Here is a 21,744-nt window from a genome sequence, read left to right on the forward strand (position 1 = left end):
ACACTTTTTGTGATTCCACATGCCACACAATTAGCTTTTTCTCACAGGGAGAGTGTGTGATGAACTGTGTATACGTATGGAAGTGGAGAAGTAGGGAATTTAAACATCTTAGCTGTGTGTGATAAACCTCACTAGTGAACAGCTGGTGGAGAGACTCATCTAGCTCCGAGGGTGACAGCTTGTGTACTTGGGGGTGCAGGAGGATTAGATAGAGATTTCCATTCATTTTAAAATAACCTTGATCAGGAGAGGCAGAAATCTGGAGATGCAGCAACCCATAGCTCACTATTTGTTACAGTAAGTTTCATTCAATGTTATGCTCTAATTTAAAAAAAAAAAAAAAAAGCTTTTGGAATCAAATTTGACCTGAATATAACTCCATTGGCTTCTGCATTCTTACACTAGGGATTAATTTGGCCCTTTCTACTTTTATGTAATGAGCTGATTGCCACAGTATCTTATCCTTGTTACACAATCGCCCTTGCCTGGCTGTGTCCCTGGAGCTGCCTCTGTTTGTTTCCAGATCCAGGGTCTCACCTTGACTGCCTGTGTATTCAGTCCTCCAGCCTCACCCTGACTGCAGGCAGATGCTTGCTGAGGGCTTATGCTCATAACATTTGCATATGTACATGCATGTGCATGATCATTCCAAGTTCAAACAGCATGTAGAGGGAAATTCAGCATGTATAGGGAAATTAAGAGGCTTTTTTGTTTAGCTGGTTGTATCCCTGCAGTGTTTGCTTCATCGGTGAATAGAGGAGGGGGGAAAATTACTATCAGAGATCTCATTTAAAGAAGAACAAACATAGGAAAATACATTCTTTATTATTCTTCTGTAACAACAAGCCAGAAATATAATATACCTTTAAAAATTTTATGTCTCATGCCAAAGAAACCTCCATTCAGTCGTTTTAGAAAATCTTGTTGCTCTCCCTCAAACAGTAACAAAAAGAAAAAGAAATTACAAGTGCCATCTGTTCCCTGCAAGAAATGTGCCTGCCTGTACCACAGGTGGGTGTGTGAGGCCAGGGGGCAGCAGGGAGCGGGGGGAGGAGGGCGTTAGGGTTGGGGTTAGGGTTAGGGTTAGCCCATAAGGAAAGCATGGCCCTGGCCTGATGGTTGCACCTGCCTGCCCCAGAAGACCATTCCCTGAAGGCAGGTGCCTGCTCTTGGCATTGGTCCTCCTGCCTGCAGCAAAAGGTGCATTTACTGGTGTTCCCCCATGCCTGCAGGGGAACCAAGTGCCCCCACCCCACACACCAGAAGAACACATTGCCTGGGGCTCATTCTGTGCGTGGCATGCTGCAGGAGAGCATAATTTCTGATCCTATCAGACATTGTGTTCCCTAAAGATGCTTGATGACAGCACGACATCTTTCCAGATGTGCTTGGAAAGAGTACGAGCCTGTTTGCCAGTGGTACAAGGAGGTAATTTCCCAGTGAACCCCATTACTCTGCATGAAAGAGGACAGGTCATTGTCCTTCCAAGTACAGTATTTGCTTTCCAGTGGAACTCCCCACAGCATCCAGCCTTCATGCATCTCAGCAACATTCCGTTCTCCCCTTTCCTGTCTTTCTCCTTTCCTCAATGGATTTCTAAACTTAGCAGTCCCTTGTGTAGGGTTGAGATGAATCCAGAGTTTCTGCCTTATAAATGAAAACAAAGAGGAAAGGATGGGCGAGGTCACTGTCAGCCCCACAACATGAAATATAGAAAATGTTATTAGCAACAAATTAAAATCTGTCGGGACAGGAGGAGGTCACAGAGAAGTTGCAGAGAAAGGATTTCCCTCCTCCTCAGCCCCTGCCTCCCTCCTACTCATTTTGCCTCTAGTCTATCCCTCTAAAAACAATTTCACTCTCTCTCTTGCTCACTCACACACACACACACACACACACATATAGATCCCATTGGTTTTGTGCAATGTTTCACCATTATTTGATGCAAGTAAAATATAGATCTATAAATATACCGCTCTGACTCAAGTCCCATTTCAAGTATGATTGCGGAGTCCAGTATGGTAAAGGGAGAAGTTCCCCTGAGAGGGAGGTAGGGGGGGATTTGGATCCAGCAGGCAGAGTCTAGTCCTGGCTTGCTGGGAATGTGGAGCAGCAGTAACACACATAAGTAGTCTGCAGTGCACCAGTTCTGCCCTTCAGAGCAGGCTATGGCTGCAGCAGATGGGATGGTTTGCGTGGCTGTACAGTGTGCATGGTAGAAAAGTCCTTCCTCCTCACATTTTACCAGCCCCCTTCCTCCTCCTCATCTTCCTCACCAGCAGCATGCTGAGAAGTGGGAGTGCAATGTGTGCCCACGCTGGTGGGTGGACAGTTTTCTCCCAGTCCTTCTTCCAGGGTAGCCTGGTCTTCTGCTTCCTGGAGAAAATGATCATCTGTCCCATGCAGCCCTGTGTCATGCTTAACACAGTCCAGAGCATCCTGTCTCTTTGCCTCTGGTGGCCCTGGGTAGATCAGGAGGAATTTTGCAACTCCAGGCTTCTACTGAAGACTTGTCATTGTGTGCCCATGGGTCAGTACAATAACTTGTCTGGGATCAGGAAGGGATGGGGAACTGGTGTGCATCACTCCCACAGGGATCCAGCAGCAGCGAGCAGGGAGGGCTGTGAGGTGTCCAAAGGCTTCGGGATCCAGCTAGAGCAGGAGGGAGAGGTGAGGTGCCCTGGCAGTGCCACCTGTAATGCCTGCTGGCCTCTGAACACGGGTGACTCGCAAAGCACCCTGCCAAGCTGGGCTCACTGCCAGCTTGTTTCCTCATAGCAAGGATCACACCATCCACAGGCACTGTGGATGCACGACCTCCAGTGTCATCTTCCTAGCCCAGGAATACCCACTGTGATGGGTTAGAGCAGGTTACCATGGCAATGTGCGCTCTCCCCTGGAGACAACATTTTATCCACTTCCAGCAATACAAAATGAGTCCTTATGTTGAGTTTCCTTCATTTTTTCCTCTCTCACTTTTTTTTTTTTCTTTTCCTGTCAGGTTGAAAAGAGCTGAGACTAATAAGAGGCACTGCAGTCTGAGGGCTTTAAAATCTGGTTGAGGGAAGACACTCTGCATGAGAGCAGCAGTGTGCAGTTGTACATGGGCACGCTCATGCAGCTGTGGCTGGCAGTGAGCACAATGGTGATGGTGAGGTGAGCGTATGTGGGCCGTAATGTACACCATGCCAACTCCTTTTCAGGCTCTCCCATCCATGCTACACTATGGTCTAGATTTCAGCCTTTACCTTAAGACCCTCCAAAGTTGTGTTCCTCTCTCCAGTTGCCCAGCCACATTGCCCTGCTTCGCACACTATGTTCTCCCCTCTGCCAGCAATGTCAGCTCACGGGTTGTTTCTTTTTCTCCCCTTCAGCCCACACGACCCCATAGCAGCAATCACACTGCCTGGACTGGCAAGCCACGTTCTCCTCAGTGCCTTCCTGATGGCCCACATTTGCTCTGTCTACCAGACATTTCCGAATGGAGGTTTCAGATCTTTTCTTTCTCCACCTATCAGAAAATACATAAAATGAATAACAGAACCTCCTTATTTTTCATGCTCTGCATTTGTTTCCACCCACTCATGCTGTAACCTTAATAACTCTGCCTCTCCCTGTCCTCTCCTCCCCATTTCCACCAGCTCCCTACTGTGTCTGAGAAGTTTGTGTTAGCTCCTCAGTGGCAGAGTTCATGTATTTTGTCCAAAGCAGAAGGTACTACACACTGCTACAATAAGAGTAAGCTGCAGTGGCTAGATGGATTCATGGCTGCATGCACAGGGCAGATCGGTGTGTGCAAATGTGGCTCTGCGTATGCAGACATAGTATCTGCTTGTATGGAGCTGAACAGACCATGTGCGTTCAGATCAGAGTGAGTCAGGAAGCATGTACAGGGGGATGGCTCTCTTTCTGTGCACCTATAATGGATGATGAGGCAACTGGCAGATTTGGTGCTGGCTGGGAGGAAGAAAAGGGGCTTTGTGCTCTCTGGCAGCATGTTAGAGTGATGTAGGTATCTTTCCACCTTTAAAAGTGAGAAGAGAAACCTCTCTCTGACTGTTGTCACCCCAGGGGACCCTCCATCCCTTCTGATGCGCTCTTGAGCGCACCGTGGGCAGCAAGTTACAGTCACACAGCAGCAGTGACCCTTCCAGTGGGGTGTGGGCACTTCTGGTCCTGCTCCTCATGCAGGCTTTCATAGAGCTGCTCTCTCTGTTTCCAGACAGCTCTTGATGGGATACAAGACAACTCAGGACTGAGGCTGAGAGGATGACACAGGTTCCCAGAAGGTGCCAGCTGCCTCCACAGCAGGCATGCGAGGGAAGCTCTGTGTGCGGGCATGAGGCACAGCAAGCACTCGAGGTCTGACTCTACTTTATTTGTCTGGGCCCAAGGGTGAAAGGGCACAAATGGGCCTGGGGTAGAGGAACAGAAATTAGAGTCAGATGCCCTGACTCCCCAGAAGCATGTTGCACTGCTTGGGTGAGTGGAGCAATAGCACAGTCTGTCTTTCTGTCTGGGAAGATGTATTTTGGGAGGACCCCATGCTTGCTTGACTGCTCTCAGGTACCTTTGTTCATTGCTGTCCCTTCCTTCCTAGAAGAGTCTCATGCCACAGAAGAGATTTGTTTTTGCTCTTCATGTTCCCCCTCTGTGTCACCCATGAGCGGTTGTCTCTTCTTCAGCTCCCGGTGATATTTGGCCATGAGGGAGGCATAGATGCAGCCATAAGCAGCCGCCACCACCATCATGATGCAAACAATGCCGCAAACCACCCCTGCGATGATCACAGTGCCAATAGCCCGGCGCACGCTCACAGGCCGGTATCGCTGTTTCTGAGGGCATCCCACACTGGGCTCCACTTCTGGTTCTGGGCCCGATTTAGTTTTGGAAGGAGTTGGGCTTCCTTTTGTGCAGGGTGGGCCAGTATTGTCCAGCACAGTGGAGCTGTTCTCATCATCCAGCTGTGAGCAGTAGTTAAACATCTCCATGGGCACCATTCGCATATCCTTCCCTTTCAGCTCCTTGGGCAGGGTGCATGCCAGCTGGTCGATTTTCCCACCTGTCCCAACAGAGATAATAGGAGTGAACCACATCTTCATCCTGATGCAGAGCTATGGTATAGCATTTAAGGACAACGGAACTAGATCCTTAGGTGAGATAAAGTCCCTATGTCTCCATTCACACCTGGCAAGGATTTATCCTGCAGAAGTCAAGTGCAGCAACAAGATGGTTTTCTAGAGGAGGACTGCTTCAGTATAGCTCTGAGGCCATAAAGAATCACAGAATCACTAAGGTTGGAAAAGACCACTAAGATCACTTAGTCCAACCATCAGCCCATCCCAACCTTGCCCACTGACCACATCCCTATGTGCCACATCCACACAGCTCTTGAATAGCTCCAGGGGCAGTGACTGCACCACCTCCCTGGGCAGCCTGTTCCAATCCCTCACCACTCTTTTCAAGAAGAAATTTTTCCTACTGTGCAACCTGAACCTCGCCTGGACCAACTTAAGGCCAGTACCTCTTAAAAATAATCCAGTCCCTCTTGTGTGAATGCACTACTGAGTAGACAGAATATTCAGAGACTTTCACCCTGCCCCAGAATGCAGTCACAGCCTTGCGCAGTAAGTATCTAGAGTTCAGAGGTAATACTGAAGTCAGGATGTACTGCAGGCTTCCTAATGCTACCAGATCTGCAGCCCTCCTGAAGGGTGGAGAGCAGGAGGAATGGCCGCACCTCCATGCACCAGGCAGGTGTGCACATGATATCCTTTAAAATGATTGTTCTGCTTGATTTAGAGATGTTTTGCATGCCTTAGGCCTCCATCAAGGGAATGGCTTGAACCACGGCAGCTGGCTAGGATACTTCTACCTAGATGAAATTTGACAGTAGAGCTCATGATGCCTGATATCTGTGTAGGCATCTTTAAGACCAAGATGTGAAAGCCCTCTGAAACCATCTATTAAGTCAGTCTCATGCTTTTTACTGAGTTATATAAGTGTCAGCAGAATCATTTCAGAAAGGGGGAAATGAAAGAAAAAGATAGGGCCAGGCTCTATCTTCTCAAAATAACAACAGATACACAGTACCATCTTCTAACAACTAATCCATCCCCCCCTTACAGAAATAGTGACAGATGTTGAAACAAATGCTTGAGTGAGTTTGGTCAATTTCTTTTTGGGGGGTGGAGGGATGGAAACAAAACCAACAACAAATAAACAAACAATCAGAAACCTCTGTATGCTTTTTATGGGCTGTGTGATATGAGAGTCAAACAAAACAACAGAAAAAAAGTGACACTCATATGCTTGTTTGATTCTGCTCACACAAACGCATATTTCAGGCTGCAGTCTAGCCATAGGCGTAGGTAATCTCTTTGCAGCATGGCTGTGATCAGCAGGGATGTGACAGCTGACTGCTGCTATCCACATGATTTGAGACCCTTTCCTGCTCATTGGCTGCGGTGACAGAAGGTCATGCCTTCAGTCGTCATTCCTATAGGACGTGCCATTTTGCTGTGAGTCGCAGGTCCTGAAATTATCCATCAGAATTCCTTTCTAGACCTTTCTAGCCTCCAAGGATAAGCTGTAAATACAAACTTGTCAAAGAATGCTCATTTTGAAATATTGATTTAGGGACTGACTTATTAATTTGTGCTTTTGGATTTGCCAGTATTAGCTGTAATATTTTCCAAAGCTGTACTGTTCCTATGGTTCTCTTGCTGAAAGCAGATCCAGTACTTCACAGCCAAATCCAGCCTAAGGAAAAGACCTGGACAGTTGTTTCCAGGTTTGAAAAACATTTATTCTTTTTAGGCATGAAGGGTTAGGGGAACTTATAAACCTCAAGTTTTGAAGTTATTTGAGGAAAGTACTTTCCTCTTGAAGAAAAAAAAAAAAAAAAAAAAAAGAGTCATCTTTGGGATTCAAAACAAAATGAGAAACTGGGGAGCCTGAGGCTGCAGAGGATTCTCGAGCCTGGCAGCATTACTTTATGAAGGTGCAGCAGTGTTATGCTGTCAGTCAGCATTATAGCACTGTACTCTTGCTCCTTGGCTAAGATCCAGAATTTAGGTCATTCTGATCCGCCAGTTGTGTCTGCTTGCTTTTCCCCCCTTCCCATGGCAAACTAACACCTGCCTGCTCCGCTCCCTCTGCGCGAGCACCTACCTCGGTAGGAGAACCACTCCATCCAGTGCTTGAAATCCCGTAGGTTGCAGTCGCATTCCCAGGGGTTGTCCCCAACCTGGAGCTGCTGCAGGCTGGTTAGTGGCTCAAAGGTCACCCTGTCCAGGCTCTGCAAGCGGTTCGACCTGAGCGAGAGGGAACGGAGAGCAGGCAGGTCGTCAAAGATGCCCGAGGGTATCTGGGCCAGGCCGTTGATGGAGAGATCCAGTTGGCGCAGCAGGGCCGTGTGCTGGAGAAGGTCCTTGTCCAAGGCCCGGATGCTGTTGTTCCTCAGCTGGAGCTCTGTGAGGTTCCCCAGGTCGCTGAAGATGTTCTGTGGGAGCTGATCCAAGAAGTTGTTGGATAGATCCAGCCTCTGCAGGGCAGAGAGATTGGAAAACACTGGTCCCGGCAGGATGCTGAGTTTGTTGTTGAGAAAGAGGAAGGTCCTGGTGTTTGTGGGGATGTCTGAGGGGATGGAAGAGAGGCCCAAGCCACTACAGTCCACTTCCAGGATACCGCTGTTACACTTGCAGGAGGAAGGGCAAGCAAAGTAGGACTCTGCAGCACACAGCGACAACCAGCAGCCGAGCACTGGGAGGTGGAGAGCAGGGGAGAGGGAAGAGAAAATGCATGTGTTAGAACAGTGCTTTCCCTTCCTCAGACAGAATCACTCTGCACACAGCTACAGCCACAGTATGGCCCTCACAGGGGTACTCGCACCACAATGCCCCAAACAAAAGGAGCTTCCTCACAGACAGATCCTCCTACTGCTGGCCTGTTCCCTGCTAGCAAGAGTTTCTCGTGGGCCTTTTTTTAATTAGCAAGCAAATAAATATCCTTCCAGTTTCACAGGACATTGTGTCACAGAATTGTAGGGTTGGAAGGGACCTCTGGAGATCAACGAGTCCAATCCCCAGTGATCCCAGATGAGTTTGCTGCCAGAGAAGTCAGAAGAGAATGGAACAGAGAGCTGTAGGAGAGGTTACCTCTGATAAAGGACAGCTATTTTGAAATGTCAGAGCTGAGAGAAGGAAGTCAGTGGAATATATTTAAGAAGCTCTATGTTTTAAAGAAGTAAGCGTGTTAATTAAAAGCTTTTAAGGAGAATCAAAACAAAACAACCTACATCTCATTTTTACTCCTGCGGTTTGGGTCATGGTCTTTGTGACATCAGACTCAAGTTCAAGTTAGTCTCTAACTCAGGTTATCATTTGCTCTCTGTATCTACAGCATATTGTGCAGGCCTTGTGGAAAAAGACTTTCTTATGAATTAGATTAACTTATAAAGGGATGACCAAAGAAAAAGCTATTAGAAAATAACAATGAGACACTAAGCCACCAGGCACTTTGTATATGCTGTTGCTCTCAAAATAGTTTCTGAGTCTCACCCAACAGCTCCACAAGCATCTTCTCTAACCAAAATTACCCATAGCAAAGGAGAGATGAAGAACAAATTCCAGTCTTGTAATTGAAGAAAGGGTGTTAGAAAAAAAAAAAAAAAAAAAAGGATTAGCACACACTCTCTTTCTACGCAAGGGTAAGGTTGGATATTCCACAAGACAGCATTTTTAGAGCTGTTCTGGATCACTGTTCCAGGAATGGATTCAGATCCTGTGAGAAGTGTCAGGGCTGTAGCTGTCACCCCTTCCTGGGAGCCAGCGGCTTTTAAAACTCTCATTTCTGTGACAGGGAAGCATCAGCAACAGGAAAGCAAGCTTTGTGCCTCCTGTCGTTAGAGGAGTGGGAGTTATGTTTAAGCAGACTGTGTAAAACATTTGCATCCTTCATCCCAATTCCTTTTGTAGAGTTGAGATTAATTGCTTCAGTGTGGGAAGCAAATTCAGCTCCCTCGCTTTTTTTAAGGTGATGAGTTTGAGCATTTGACTAAAACTGAAATAAGTTTGTCCCTACGTCATGCCCTATCACTTCGCTTCAGAGAAGTCGCTTGGGCCTGGTGGTCTTAGCAATGAAAGGTAGCAAAGATGGATGCATTTGTTGTTTTGCTATTCTTTCCTGGGTTGAAAACTATGCCCTGCCTGCATTCCCTCTTTTTCATCAAACAACCAGCAAGCATTGTATTTTGTGTCCCAAGGGAAAAGGCTGTCACAGGAGAGGTAGCTGGTGGACACCCAGGTTGAGAAGAAGCTCTGGCTGGGACAGGTCTGCAGACAGGTGTGCTTCTCCTCTCTCCCCTCATGCCACTATTTCTGGAGCTTAGTCAGCCCCCATTGCCCATTTTTTATATCAGCTTGCCTTCAATCAGTGATGCTGCCTTCATACTTGAGTCCTGTCATCCTGTGTCAGTTCTTTTTGTGTTCCTGGTGATCCTTGTGAGAACTGGCATATTTTTGGACTGACAGCCTGAGGAGGAATGCACGGTTTGGATGCTAAGCTATATAACTATTAAGGACCAAGGGATAAGTGTTCAGACAGAATCCCTCTCCTCTTTTTTCTTATTATTATTTTTGGTTTTAATCTATATTTTCACAATCCCTTCACAAATTTTTCTTTTTGCTCTACAATTGAGATCTCGGGTATACATCATCCCAAGCCATGCCAGTCTGCTCTTTTAATGATAATTATAGAACATTACAGTGAGATATAGGCGAGATCTCTACCCTGAGCTCCCCTGTGCTTTCCTGTCATGCACTGGTTGGGGTCAACAGCAGATATTGACATGAAAGCAGATCATAGCCTGTGAACTGGCACAGTGCAGGTACTGCCTGGCTGGGTGATATTTAATTCCATTCAGAATACATCTCTCTCTTGTTGTAGGGAGAGAATTAAAAGAATGAGAACTAGAGTGAGGAAGGGAAAGAGCCATGAGTCACTTGAGTGACCCTGTCTTTTCCTGGATGCTTAACAAAAGTACACTATTAATAATAGATTGACAGCTGTGATGATAACACAGCTTCTTTGTATACTGAGAAGGGCAAGAGCAGACTGTGTAATGCTATACAGGTAGCCTTCTGTTTGGGGCTTATCTCCCCAAACACCTACCCACCTCTGGCCCCCAACTGCTTGCCTGTGGGGTGCTGCCAGTGGTGGGTAGTCTCAGGCAGCTGACTGTGGTTGTTCAGGAAATGCACTTATGCTGAGCTTCTGCAGCCATATGGGATGTGCCAAAAATGTTTGTTATTATCCATATTCTGCTTTGTCCCAACATTCCTGCCATTGGCAGGGCTGCCACCCAGCAGCTCAGCCTGCCCAGAGCCCTATCTAACTTGGTTCTGAGTGCCTCCAGGGATGGGGTACCCACAGCTTCTCTTGGCAGCTGTGCCAGGGCCTCACTGCCCTCTGAATAAACAATTTCTTCCTAATATCTAATCTAATTTTTCCCTCTTTTAGTTTTAAACCCTTCCCACTTGTTCTATCTCTATTAGACAGTATAAAAAGTTGGTCTCCCTTCCTTCAAGTACTGGAAGGCTTCAGTGAGGTCTCCCTGGAGCCTTCTCCAACCTGCTAAAAAGACCAATTCCCTCAACTTCTGTTTTCATAGGAGAGGTTTTCCAGCTCTCTAAGCATCTTCATGGCCCTCCTCTGGACCCATCAAGCTCCACTTTTTTTTGTGCTGGAGGCTGCAGGCCTGGATGCAGTACTGCAGATGAGACCTCATGAGGGCAGAGCTGAGGGGCCACAATCCCTCCCATTCCTTGCTGGCAACCCCTCTGTTGATGCAGCCCAGGATACTCTAGTCTTCCAGGCTATGAGTGCACACTGCTGGCTCATGTCCAGCTTTCTATCCACCAGAACCCTCTTTTTCAGCCCACTTTTCAAGCCTGACCATGTCTCTTCAGATAGCATCCCTTCCTTCTGTTGTATCACGTGTACCACTCAGCCTGGTACATGTAAATGGTATCATCATTTCCTTGGAAACATTGTACTAAAATCATAGAGAGAAGAAAGTCTGATTTCATTTTCAGTCCTTGAAGGAGATGCATCCACTAGGATGTGAGCAGAGACCAAGAAATTCATCCCACTGGCTACACTGCAGCTTTACAGGGAAGAGAGGAGGGAAGCAATAGGCAGAACCTGAAACTCTCTTCCAGCCCTACAGTAGATGAGCAGCATGTGTTTTTGTGTTAGGTGAAGATGAAGTTACTTTGTGAGGTGTTTGGTGACTCGTGTAGGTGGCAGAAAGCTGATCCAGGAATATCAGATTAAGTCAAGATTCAGTAGTATTCATTGTAAATAATTCATGCGGCATTCTGGTCTGTGAGGATGGATTACAAAAATGCCTGTTTTTTGGAGAAGGAAATAATTACCTCAGCTTTATACAGTGGCTGCCCCAAAGTCAATTGGAGAGCAGACAGGAGGGAAACCAAAGGCCTGGGCATGCAGCAGTGATAGGCACTCCCTAATGTCCCCAGGAGCTTCTCTGCAACGTGGGAACAGCCCTTGAAACCCCACATCATTCTGACAGTTCTGCTCTGCACTCAGGGATGCTACAGCAGATGCCTCTGTCCACTGGGAAGATGCAGATGCTGAACTTTTACAATTCAATTTGAAAGATATTTTCTTTATTTATTCTTTGATTTTCACTGCATCTGGCAGTGCCCAGTAGGAGAATTCTGCATTTGCATCCTGTATTCCCTTCTAAATTCTGTCATGACTTCTGCCATGGGGAGCTGGGAGCTGTGCTCAGCAGCCTATATTCAAAGCCCAGCCACAGTGAGGAGGCTGCAGCATACAGGATGCTGATCTGAGGAGCATTCGGGTGGATCTGTGTGCGGTGGTATCTGTCTTGCTGTTTCTCACCTGTCAGGCCCACTGGAATTCAGAAGCAATCATCACACACTGTCCCACTTTAAGCCCATCTTCAGCTTTAGAGTCTCGTTCTCCCTCCCAGCTAGCCTGGCCTCTAAAGGAATCAGGAATTAGTTCAAACACCTCCATTCTTAGCTGTCCCTCTCCCCTATTCTTAACCCTGCTGCGACCTATTTTCTTCCCGCTCCCTTGACAAAGAGGATCATTGTACTGAGTACCTGAGCAGGCATTACTTACGGCAAGCCTCCTGCCACCTCATGAGGTTCCTGCTCCTCCACCGGTGGCCGGCACTCATAGGCAGCATCTTTGTCCTCTCCAGCACACCTTCACATCCACCGGTCAGCCCAGCGCTCAGCCCAGGGTGCAGAGTGACCTCCAAGCCTGCCCACCCGCTCCTGGTGGGGAGAGCAGAGCAGAGTGGGTGGGATTCAGTTCCTGGCCACAGGACATGGGGCTGGACTCACTGCTCTCCTTTCCCCTCCCTAGTTAGAGTTTTGCCTTTTGGGCACCAGCCCCATTTCAGAGGAGAGATGGAGGATGTTGCCGGAGACGCGGCATGATGAGGGCGTGACAAGAATCCACCTTTACCCTCGCTCTACAGAATTAAAGCCTGATTCTCATAGGTGCCAAAGAGACAAGCCTGTGCTCGAGCAGCCTGATGCAGCAGCTCCGTAAGCCCGACATTCAAGGTCATCCTGATGCATGGCTGAGGTGACTCTGCCAGGACGGCTCCCCGCCACTTGCTGCCGTGCTGGCTGCAGCCACCTGTGCATCCCCAGCACACGCTTGGGCTCACAGAGCCGCTGAGCGGCAGCCAAACAGCTTCTCCCCCTCCATCCCCCGCCGCCGTCTTCCTCACCAGCGCGTCCTTTCTGTTTCAAGGTAAAATGGATGTGGTGCCTAGAGCAGGGCTGGGCAGTGTGAGGATCTCACCGCAGCGACTGTGGGAGCTGAGGAGCCTCCGAGGGGAAGGGAGGGCCTGAGGCAGGGGAGACCGAGTGGGAGTGTTGAAAAGAGCGGAATTACGGCTTAATTAGAAGAAGGAAAAATGCTCAGTCTAATTAGAAACCCAAAGACCATAAACTCTCCCCTGACGATAGTGACTGACAACAGGTCCCCCCTTCCCTTCTGCTTCCCTCTTGGATAGCTGTGGGCAGGAACAAGGGGAATAGTGCAGACCCCCCCGACTCCAGGTACTCTCTGACATGCCCCCTGCAGTTGCAGCAGCACTCAAATGGGTGCATTTCTACCAGGGTGCAGAGCAAACCACCCCCCATGCCCCTGAGAGGCTCTGACAGCCTCCATAGCCATCTTTCAGCTGGGTGCTGTGCTCCCTCTGGGACACTCTCCCCCATGCACATGCCCTCCCTCACACTCCTGTGACGGATTTATTCTGGACAGGGGTGTAAAACACCGGGAAACATTTAAATCAGCATCTTGGTGAGAAAGACAAGCAGGCTCAGTGCCTGATCTCATGCATGTTGCAAGGCTATTCCGCTCATTTACCGAATATGCCAGCTAGACGCAGACCTCTTGAAACACCAAAACCAACCTACTCCAGCCCACCGCAGCCCCCCAGCACCCCACAGACCCAGAGTTGCCTTCCTGCAATCCCTGCTGGAGGAGAAGCCTCAACAAGGAGGCTTCCAGCCTCCCCCGTGCCGATGGCTGTGTCCTGAATGCCACCCCAAAGCTTCCCATCTCCAGGAGCAGTGAGGAGGATGAAAAGCCGCCAGCACTTACCTGGAGGGGCTTTGCCCACAGCCACTTCCACCTGGCTCCCTGGGCACTGCACGGATGCTGCTGCTTCCTTCCCTCTCCCTCTGTGACTTTCACTCCCGGCAGCAGGCTTTCCGTGTGCTCTATTTAACTCCCTACAGCACAGGAATAAACGGCAGAGTTAAGCTGACAGCCACAGAGCCTTATCTGGCTGCCGGATAGTGGGAGCCGCTCACTTCCAAATCCTGTTGCCGACTGATTGCGTCCTTGCTTTCAGCATCTTTCAGGGGCTGCCTGCCACGCTCTGTCTTTCCCTCTTCTCCACCTTCACTCCATCTAACTTTGTCTGGGTTATAGATAGCTCTGTTCCTTGCGCTCTTGCCTTTTGGCTCTGTTTTGTAACACCCCATCTGTATCAGCTGGCTTAGCTCCAAGCAGGGGGGCTAAGCTTTTGGGGGAAAAAAAAACAACAAAACCAGCTTGCTTGGGTGCTTCATGACACCGTGATCCCCCTCAGCCCAGGCCCCCTCTCCATCCCAGGGCTGGGGTTTCCCCCCCGCCTGCTGCTCCATTCCACCACCAGGCTGACCCCAGGCGATGCCGAGGGGCTGATAGCAGCACTGCGTACCCGAGATAGGCGACGGAGTCAGGGCTTATACCCCTGGTCCCTTCTGCTCTGAATGGCGATGCCCAGCTCCCACACCCATCCCTGGTACCTCACAGGTGCCTCTTCCTATGAGACAGTGCCAGGGCTTGAGCACCGAGTGCAGGGTGGGAGGAGCAGCAGTATATAAATAAGCCCTCTCCCTATGTTTAGAATTTATTGCAGTGCATAGTGATTAACACCTGTTCAGGCTTTAATGCTGTCTCCTGTGCTGCCACATGCACAAAGATGGAGGTACCTCGATAAACCCGTGATTATTTTCAAGGCATGTCACATAAGCACAGTACTCCCTACCCTACAGATAACATCTGCGCCTTCGTGCCTTCGTACACGTTTCTATGATGTAAAAGCAAATACCATCATATGCATATGCAGACATAGTTGCTAATCTAGCTTGCATTTACAAACATGTCCATAGATTTGGGCTTGCACGTGTACTTGGGACTCTTCTGTGACCCATATTCATGTCATCCGTGTCTTGCACGAAACTGCCTACTTCTCCCAGCATAGCATCTGTTCAGGGGGTAGAGCATGAGATTCAGAATAGGTAGGGGTTGCTGAATGCTGAACTGAGAGGGCCAATGAGCTTCCGCATTTCTCCTTCGAAGTCAAACGTTTATGGTGAACGCAGCACTGGGAACTTCACAGTCCTGAAACAGCCTTGGACCTGCCCGCACCTCAGGACTCCCCAGGGCATCACCAGAGCTGTCTGACTGCTCTCAGCCTTACAGCCAGGGACTTATCCAGCAGTGAGGATTATGCCAGACCCACGAGGAGAGGCACAGTGCCATCCATTCTGCACTGACACAAGTCTGACTGGGAGCTTAGTGATGGTATACATGGCTGCAGCTCCGAACGCTCTGAAGACACCCAAAGGCTCTACAAACCCAACGTTAATCTTTCTCCCAGGATTACTAGATGAGTCCTTCACCCTGGAACAACCTGTCAGCCAATTCCCCTCTGCTCCACGGGATACAGCGTCCAGAGCTTCCTTCCACGCGCTTGGAGCTGAATCTCTTCTCCAGATTCTGGAGGAATGAACAGCAGAGCCTGCAGGGCTGATGACCTTTGCTTCTTGCCATTTGGTGTAGGAGAGTAAAGCACAACTTTTTTTAGTTTCAGCCCTAAGCAGCAGAATGAAATCATCCATTTCTTGCCATGGGCTCCAGAGGCCAAAAATACACTGAGCTGAAGTGCCACTTGGACATTTGGCCTGCTGTCAGACTTCCCAGAGGACTCTAATGAGGATTCCCCTAATTAGCTTAACCAGGGAACTTTACTGCTGGGGGGATGCTGGGGACATTTGTAATGACTCTCCAGTGCTTGCCAGGGCATGAAAGGTACAGCAGGAACTGTCACTGTCTGGTGCTTCCTTCTCCCTGCCCAGATACCAGTCATGTTTGCAGTATCACTCCAAAGCCCTGGCTTTGCTAAGCAGGATCCTAAGGAGCACGCTGTGATGGTGTCGAGGGTTTCTGTTCACTGGATCCAGATACTGCTCTAGTATCTTCCCAGTTCAGCTTCACAAATGACTTTTAGCATGATAGTAGGTATTGTTGCTGTTATTTTGTACTTAATGAACCCCAGAGACAAAGCTGTGGCCAGAGCTGGTAGGTAGGTGGACAGAATTACCCCATCTTCCTGCAGAGATGTGGAGGCTATAGAGACAAGTAGTTGTCCCAGCATGTCACTAGGATGAGCCACAGTCACAAGGAAGGCCCACAGCCTCTGTCTCTGATTCTACCTCCCCATCCTTCATACTAACCCAAGCTTGGCCCATGGCTCGGGGATCAGACTCCTTTAACAGACTGGCTTACTAGCACTGGCAGGGCATGTGGGTGACCTATATTATAAAAGGGTAGGTAACAGCGGCTACGACAGATGCCGGTGATAAATTACCAGAGTGCAAGCAGACGTTCATCCCTCCCCCACGCTCTCCCTGATGAATGATGGCAAAGTCCCTTCCCAGTGCTGAATTGCTTTAGCCTTTATCAGAAAAGCAGCAGGGCAAGGGAGGGCATGGGAGACACTTAAAGAAGATTATCTCCTCCCCTCCCCTCCCCTTTTCCTGTTGCTTTTAGGTTTCCTGTTTTATTACCGTTTTCCATAATGAAGGGGAACAGTGGTACCCCAGAGCCCAATGACTAAAGCATTCTGTCCTGTTTCTCTTCCTCCATCGGTACTTGGAGGATGAGAGTCTGTACACAGAAGGAAGGGAGACATGTCAGCCATGTCATCTGATTGCAGCAACTGAAAGTTCATTAAGCAACCTGGCTGATGAGTCCTAGTGGGGAGCTGCACTATTCTGCAGTACCACAAGTGAGTTTCAGATGCACTGTGCTCGATGCCCATTCTTGATCCTTCAACAGACCTGGGTCAGTTCAGCAGTGAGATCACACTGAAACCCATTGTCTAAGCAGCAGCTCCTTGTTTACTGTTTATTTGGATTGCAAAAGCACCCAGACTTGGCAGCCAAGCTCAGCACCACTACAGAAACATACAGTGTGTCACTGCCCCAGTGCGCCTATAAGCTAAATAGCTGGGGGCTTCATTTCCAACACTTGCTGATTTATTAACACAAGTGTTCAGGATTCATTAGTGTTGTACTGTCACAATCGATGGAAAACACATTTTAAATTCACACTAGAAACCCAGCTGCACAAGAAACGGTGCCATCTGACTTGCAGCAATCGATCACAGCAAAGCAAAACACCTCATACAGAAAACTGTAAAGCAAGTAGAAAGCATGCAAAACCCACACAGCATTGTAAGAGAATCTGCCACATTCCTGACTTGGTGTGAATAAACTTCACCCTATTCACCGGGATGTGATGAGGTCAGAGATCTTCTGATCTTTGAGATGACAGTGTGGAGGCACCTCTCAAATGCAGATGTGATTGGTGTTAAACCTGCCAAGGAAGGTCAGCTTCCTTCCCATTTTATGGAGGGGAAAACCATCTTACAGGTTACAGTGGCTGTTGAGTTTGGCTGTTGGAGTTTCAGCTGCCCAGATCTTGGTACTTTGTCATGAGCCCACATCAATTCCCAGCCTGGGATTTTCAAAGCTGCCAAGTGTAGTGATTGCTCAGAATTGCATGGGCTTGTGAATGCTCTTCTGAACTATAGAAATCTGTGGGGCTTATCAAAGTTACACCATATAAAGGAGTTTTGATGGGGCTTTCCCACAGTTATACAACAGACCTGTGCCAGAATCAGCAGAGGAGCCAGGTGTCTTGATTCCTTATCCCATACCTTAACCAGGAGACATTATTTGCATCCCAAGTCTTCCTGATCAGTGAACAAGGAGACTGAGGAGGGCCGGAGAGGCTGGACCCAGGGCACCAACCCTCATTGAGCCCTGTGAGAAAGCACAGAGCATCCCGAGGGGAGCCAGGGGGCAGCACCAGTGGGGAAAGACCCAGGTTGTGGTGAAGAAGTGGGATTCCTTGGGAATCTGTGGAAGCAGGTGGGGAGACCGGGATATCCAACACAAGAGTGACAGGAAAGTCCCAGCACAGCAAGAGTGTGGCATATGGAGGAGGCCCAGAGCAGCAGGAGGAGGAGAGCTGAGGGGGCAGCTGGCAGGAAGAAATCCAGCCATGTGTGTGCCAGCATCTTCTCTGAGCGCGACACACCACGTGCATGCTTCCTTCAGCACAGTGCAGGCAATGAGCAGGGAAGCGGGTGAGGAGTGGGAGAGGGGCTCAGCAGGGAGACACGTGAGATGGCTACACAGTTTCCTCCTCTTTTTTTCTTTCTTTTTTTTTTTTTTTTTGCTTTAAAGAAATGTTTTTTGTTCTTCTCACACTGTTGGAAAAAATTGATAACCAAGTGAGATGTGGAGGGGGGGGGGGGTTCTGCCTGAAGACTGAGATAACATTTTCTGATCCAGCTGGGAGCAGTTGGCTGTGGGTGGTGGCTTGTCACCAGCTCTGCCAGTTCTAATCCAGATCCCAGTTTTTCTCTCAGCTGTGAAGAGCGTTCTCTACAACTTTAATTTCCTGCACGGGTTAATCCCGTGGTCAGTAATAGCTCAGACCCCTAATCCTCCCACTCAGCCCTTGGCAGAAGGACTGCAGCCTCTCCCAGCTCAGCAGATCGGAGGGAGGCCCAGTTTGGTTCCCGGTTCCATTTCTGTACCTCGCAGGTGTCCTTCATCTTGCTGGCATTTAGAGCACTGCACTGCCAAGCCTGATGATGGGTGGTGGGTGGGTGGCTTACCCCACAGAGAGCCTCCAGGAGAGAAGGCGGCTTGGTGGGAGAATCCCAGTGCTGTGCTGCTCATCTCCCTCCCCTCCCCACACACAGATACCTTCCACGTTTCTCACTTGGATGGTGCTCTGAAATTGAGATTAATCCTTTCTTGATTTTATTCTGCTTGTGTTCAAGAAAAAGAATATGGGCCCGTGTTTGAGAAGAGTTCTCAGGGGGCTCAGAAATCTCAGTATGTCCTTTACTTAGGTCTCTCACTAGGGACAAAAGATGCAGTGAGTCTGTACCAGGGAAGGTGCCAGCCTGTCTGAGGTGAAAGATGTATTTACATGCTCAGAGTACGAAATGGAGGTGCATCAATTTAGCAGCCAGATAGGAAAATGCAAGTTTCAGTATCAGCCATTCACAGCACTGTCTCTGGGCTGATGGACATCTGTCAAATAGCACAGCCAGATAGCCAAGTCGGAGGGGCCTCCAGATCAGTTCCAGGAAACCTGTTACATCTTATCTGGATCAAGGTGCATCAGTCGTAAGCCTTTCTCCCCGTGCTTCCCAGTTAGTACAGTCAGATGAGGTTCGACAAGTCTGGGTGATGCCATACATACAGAGCATCCCACACCTCCTTATCTGCAACCACTGCTATCTGCAGTAGCCCAGAAGCTGCTTTTGCCTTTTTTTTTTTCATAGTCTTCATGCTGAAATTGGTCAGGCCCCGAGCTCACTAACCTTCCTAGCGCTTGGCTCACTACTTTTGCTTCTGGGAGCTGAGATGCCACATGGTGAAGAAGCCAGGGTGACGGAGGATTGCTGCCACCCAAGCTGCTGAGTGTCACTCCCACTCTTCCTCCCGTAGCACCCTGTCTGCATGTCCCTGGCTACAGCCCTTCACAGTCAGTCCATCAGCTGCAAGGACAGTATCTTCCTGCTCGGCACTTGGAGCAGGAGGAGGGAGATGGGGCAGCAAAGTCAGTGAGTGGGGTGAGGGAAGGAGTCCACTGCTGTCTCAGTTCACAAGCCTGTTCCCCTGGCATATTCCTAGGGGCAGGGATCATTCAGGCATGATGATCAGTGGTGGGGCAGAGCACAGGATGCCAGCAGTAAAAATCCTCTCTGCTCTTACTGTAAGGGGATCGGTGACCCAGCACACACACAGCTCCTGGCAAACCTCCCAAGAAACGGCTGGTTCTCATTGTTCACACATGATGCGTTTATACTGAACTCTGAAGGAGACCTTTTGCTGATTTCTTTTTCTGCCTTAGTGAGTTGCATGGATCTGTTTCAATTGATTGCCACTGTGGCCCCAGTACTGCGGTGTTGCCTGTTAGAGTGGCCTGGAACTCTTCTTCCCCATCATCCCCCATCACCCTCCCAAAGCATCCAGGAGGGATGTCACTGCAAAGCCATCAAAAACTGCATAGGGTCTGAAGATACTTGAGGATCACTGAGACACTCTTATGTTCTTTATGAGGTGGGAGCACTGCCCACAGCTCAAGACGACATGGTGACAGCTATCAGAGCCCAGGGTTCCACCTCCTCGTGTGCATGTGGGCCTGCTGGGGCTGGAGGACGCCTCAGATCTGAGGTTTTCTGGAGGATCTGCAGCTACAGAACAGATATGGGCATAGCAACATTCACATCCCATCCAAATCATTGGATGCAGAGCAGGGCCCACCTCAGACCCTCTGTCTTCACATGGGCACATCACAGCAAAACCTCAGCTTTGCAGAGTGGCCAAAGGGAGCTTCCCATTTCCTCGCAGCAACAAGGGGCATGGCAGCAGAGCCTGACCTCAGGCTGCAGCTTTTGCCTGCAGTTCAGGCTTGGATGGCCCCAGTGTGAATTTAGGTCTCAGGTTGTCCTGTGACAGCTGTGAGGCTCTGCTCTCTACATATCCCCAAAGGAGGTTGTGGTGAGGTGGGTGTTGGCATCTTCTTGCAGGTAACAGCGATAGGATGAGAGGGAATGGTCTGAAGTTATGCCAGGGGGGCCTTAGGCTGCATATTAGGAAACATTTCTTCTCAGAAGGAGTGGTGCTGCAGTGGCACAGGCTGCGCAGGGAGGTGATGGAGTCACCATCCATGGAGGTGTTGAAGAGCTGTGTGGATGTGGCACTGAGGGACGCGGTCAGTAGGCTGGCAGTATTGGACTAGATGAGATTAGAGGGTTTTTATAGCCTGAATGATTCTATGATTCAGTGTAGAAATACCATCATACATGTCTCGCTTTCCTATTCATTAAAAAAGTCAAGAAACTTACTTTCATAAAACAAAACAAATCAACAAAAAAAAAAGGCCATATGAAAGAATATGCCACATGCTTTGCAAAGGCAGGACCTAAATGAGTTAATTATTTGCACAGCCTTAATTCAGCCATTCATCCAAATATGCATCACAACGCAGCCTTTGCCCATCCCAGCAGGTACTCCTTCTATTTTTTACACAGGGCTCCGTGCCAAACTCAGTGCAAACAACACACGATACTCAGGCTGACAATGAAGATGTTGTAATAAACAAGGCTATTTTTATACGGACAGCTCGAGATATTAAACTGCAGTTCTGGCAACTGGCCACAGTCTGTAGACTCCTATTTTTGTGGGTACCCCACATGAGACCCTAGGGGCCATTTTGCAGAACTGCTGAGTACTCACAGCTGTTTTCCAAACTGCTGGCAGCGTAGCCGGCAAACTGGTACAGTCTGAAGGAATTAATGGCACTGGGAGCCAAGGCGCCCTAGGATCTAGTCCTGCACCTGCTGCTCCTTCCCTGCCTAGCTAAGGGGAAACGTCCCTCTCTCTTTCGACAGCAAGCAAATAACCACTCTCATGCCTCATCAACAGCTTGAATTCTCTATCGTCAGTGAGGCAGCTACAGAGCAGAGAAAGTCTTCAGAACACCACATGACGATGCATGATGATGTATCGCCCAAAAGGCTGGGATGTCGGGCAGCAGCAAACAAACAAAAAGAGGCACATGCTTAGCTGGACCAAGGAAAAATAACAGTCTCCTGCTTCCCTCCTCGAGCACCACGGGTCCAGCTCTTGAGCGAGGCAGCCTTGTGATGGTACCAGGGGCTGCAGCCCAGCATAGACAACATGCTGCTCTGAACACTGACATCTCCTGGCTTTCAAGCACTTGTTTTAGCAATGTGAATAAAACTATATTTCACATAAACCCACAGCTCACAGGTGAAGCAACCTTCCCTTTGGTCTA

At 48.9% G+C, this 21,744-nt stretch overlaps 2 protein-coding genes across 4 annotated transcripts in view; one reads left to right on the forward strand and one right to left on the reverse strand.

The window, feature by feature from the left end:
• Positions 1-21,744, forward strand: part of CACNA2D4 (calcium voltage-gated channel auxiliary subunit alpha2delta 4) — a 97,174-nt gene that overhangs the window by 54,414 nt on the left and 21,016 nt on the right. The gene's annotated exons all lie outside the window — the stretch shown is intronic.
• LRTM2 (leucine rich repeats and transmembrane domains 2) lies at positions 807-14,232 on the reverse strand. Its single transcript, XM_015865334.2, is given in 6 exon segments — positions 807-5,062; positions 7,174-7,764; positions 12,178-12,306; positions 12,309-12,335; positions 13,684-13,814; positions 13,896-14,232. Coding segments are annotated over 6 exon segments (1,377 nt in total). The 5' UTR covers positions 13,940-14,232; the 3' UTR covers positions 807-4,607.

The sequence above is a fragment of the Coturnix japonica genome, chromosome 1 (genome assembly GCF_001577835.2).
Source record: "Coturnix japonica isolate 7356 chromosome 1, Coturnix japonica 2.1, whole genome shotgun sequence".
Lineage (NCBI taxonomy): Eukaryota > Metazoa > Chordata > Aves > Galliformes > Phasianidae > Coturnix > Coturnix japonica.